Source organism: Carlito syrichta, unplaced genomic scaffold (genome assembly GCF_000164805.1).
Source record: "Carlito syrichta isolate Samal-C Ts95f unplaced genomic scaffold, Tarsius_syrichta-2.0.1 Scaffold288191, whole genome shotgun sequence".
Lineage (NCBI taxonomy): Eukaryota > Metazoa > Chordata > Mammalia > Primates > Tarsiidae > Carlito > Carlito syrichta.
The window spans coordinates 127475-128742 of NW_007232287.1; the positions used below are offsets into that span (position 1 = coordinate 127475).

Consider the following 1268-nt stretch of genomic DNA (forward strand, 5'->3'; position numbering starts at 1 on the left):
TCAGGACTTCGCATTCCTCATAGCCTTAAATATAAACTAAATTGTTCACTTTTGATCATTTAAGAATTGGGATTTCTAGAACTTTAAAATACTTAAAGCTTTTTAAATCGAAATCACTACTGACTTAAAAATTCTATTACTATACTTTTCTGGGAAACATGTTAAAAAACTAGTTAAATGTAGTCCAAAGAGATAAAAAATTATACAATTGCATACTTCATCAACAAGACTACCTGCATAATGAACATTTGTATACCTAACCCTGAATTGTACCCCACAATTCAAATAAAAGAAAAAGAAAAAGAAGAAATGCTAAAAGGAAATTTACAATTAATTCACATCGTATTACGATAAATTTCTTAAATGTTCTGAAATAAAGGGGGCGCATTGTCAGTCTCCGTGTTATTTCTAACAATTTTTAGTTAGAAAAATAATACTAATTTCTTCTGACATCTCTCCGAGACATGACTTTAAATACTACCTAAAATCACGACTCTCACGTTGAAGCATTTCTATATAAAGACGTTAAGTCGCAAACTAATACGTTGCGCCTTCAAGACTGTATTTTGTTACGATTCCAACTCTGATTCTGCGAAGTTATTAAAGGGCACCAACTCACTATTCTTCTCCATAATGATTTCTACGCGTTTTAAACTTTCTCCCAGAAATGATCACGAAACAAATTGGAAAGATTATTAGAATCACGCTGGAAACGACGTTACTGACTACACATGAGGGATGTGGGAACCACCGATTTAAAAATAAAAGAATGATCTTTTTCTTTCTTTTTTCCTTTCTTTTTTTTTTTCTTTCTTGCCCTAAGTAGAGAAAAGTGATAGTTGGGGTCTCCTGCCTGGACAAGGAAGTTCTGCTAAATCCGGGCGAGACCAGCCATATTGGAAAACACTTGTCAATTACAGTTCTGACAAGTGTTCCCGAACACGGTCGGACGAAGCTAACCTCGTGTACCGCGGCGTGTACATCAAGGCCCTCTTCTGCTCCGCCGGAGGATCTGGGCCTGCTTGGGGACGGGTTCGGAGTTAGAGCTGTCCCGAGGTCCGAGAGGAGCGCGGAGCCGAGGGGAAAGAGGGCGGGGAAAGGAGAGTTGGGGGGGATGGTTGGAGAGTTGGAAGCCGCTATCCGCGGCGAGAGGGGCGCGGCGGCGGCGAGAGGTCTCCGAGTTGAGAGCCTGGGGGAGGGGCCGAGGACGCGGGGCGCGGGGAGCCGCCGCGGAAAGTCCCTCGGTCCCCTCGGAGGGGCCCGGGAGT

At 42.8% G+C, this 1268-nt stretch overlaps 1 protein-coding gene across 1 annotated transcript in view; it reads right to left on the reverse strand.

Moving 5' to 3' along the window:
• AEBP2 (AE binding protein 2) overlaps positions 1 to 1107 on the reverse strand; it is an 81064-nt gene extending 79957 nt beyond the window's left edge. The window contains exon 1 of the mRNA XM_021710154.1: positions 961 to 1107. Coding sequence (XP_021565829.1) covers positions 961 to 983 — 23 coding nt within the window. The 5' untranslated portion in view covers positions 984 to 1107. The remainder of the gene's footprint in view (positions 1 to 960) is intronic.
• Between the last annotated feature and the right edge of the window lie 161 nt (positions 1108 to 1268).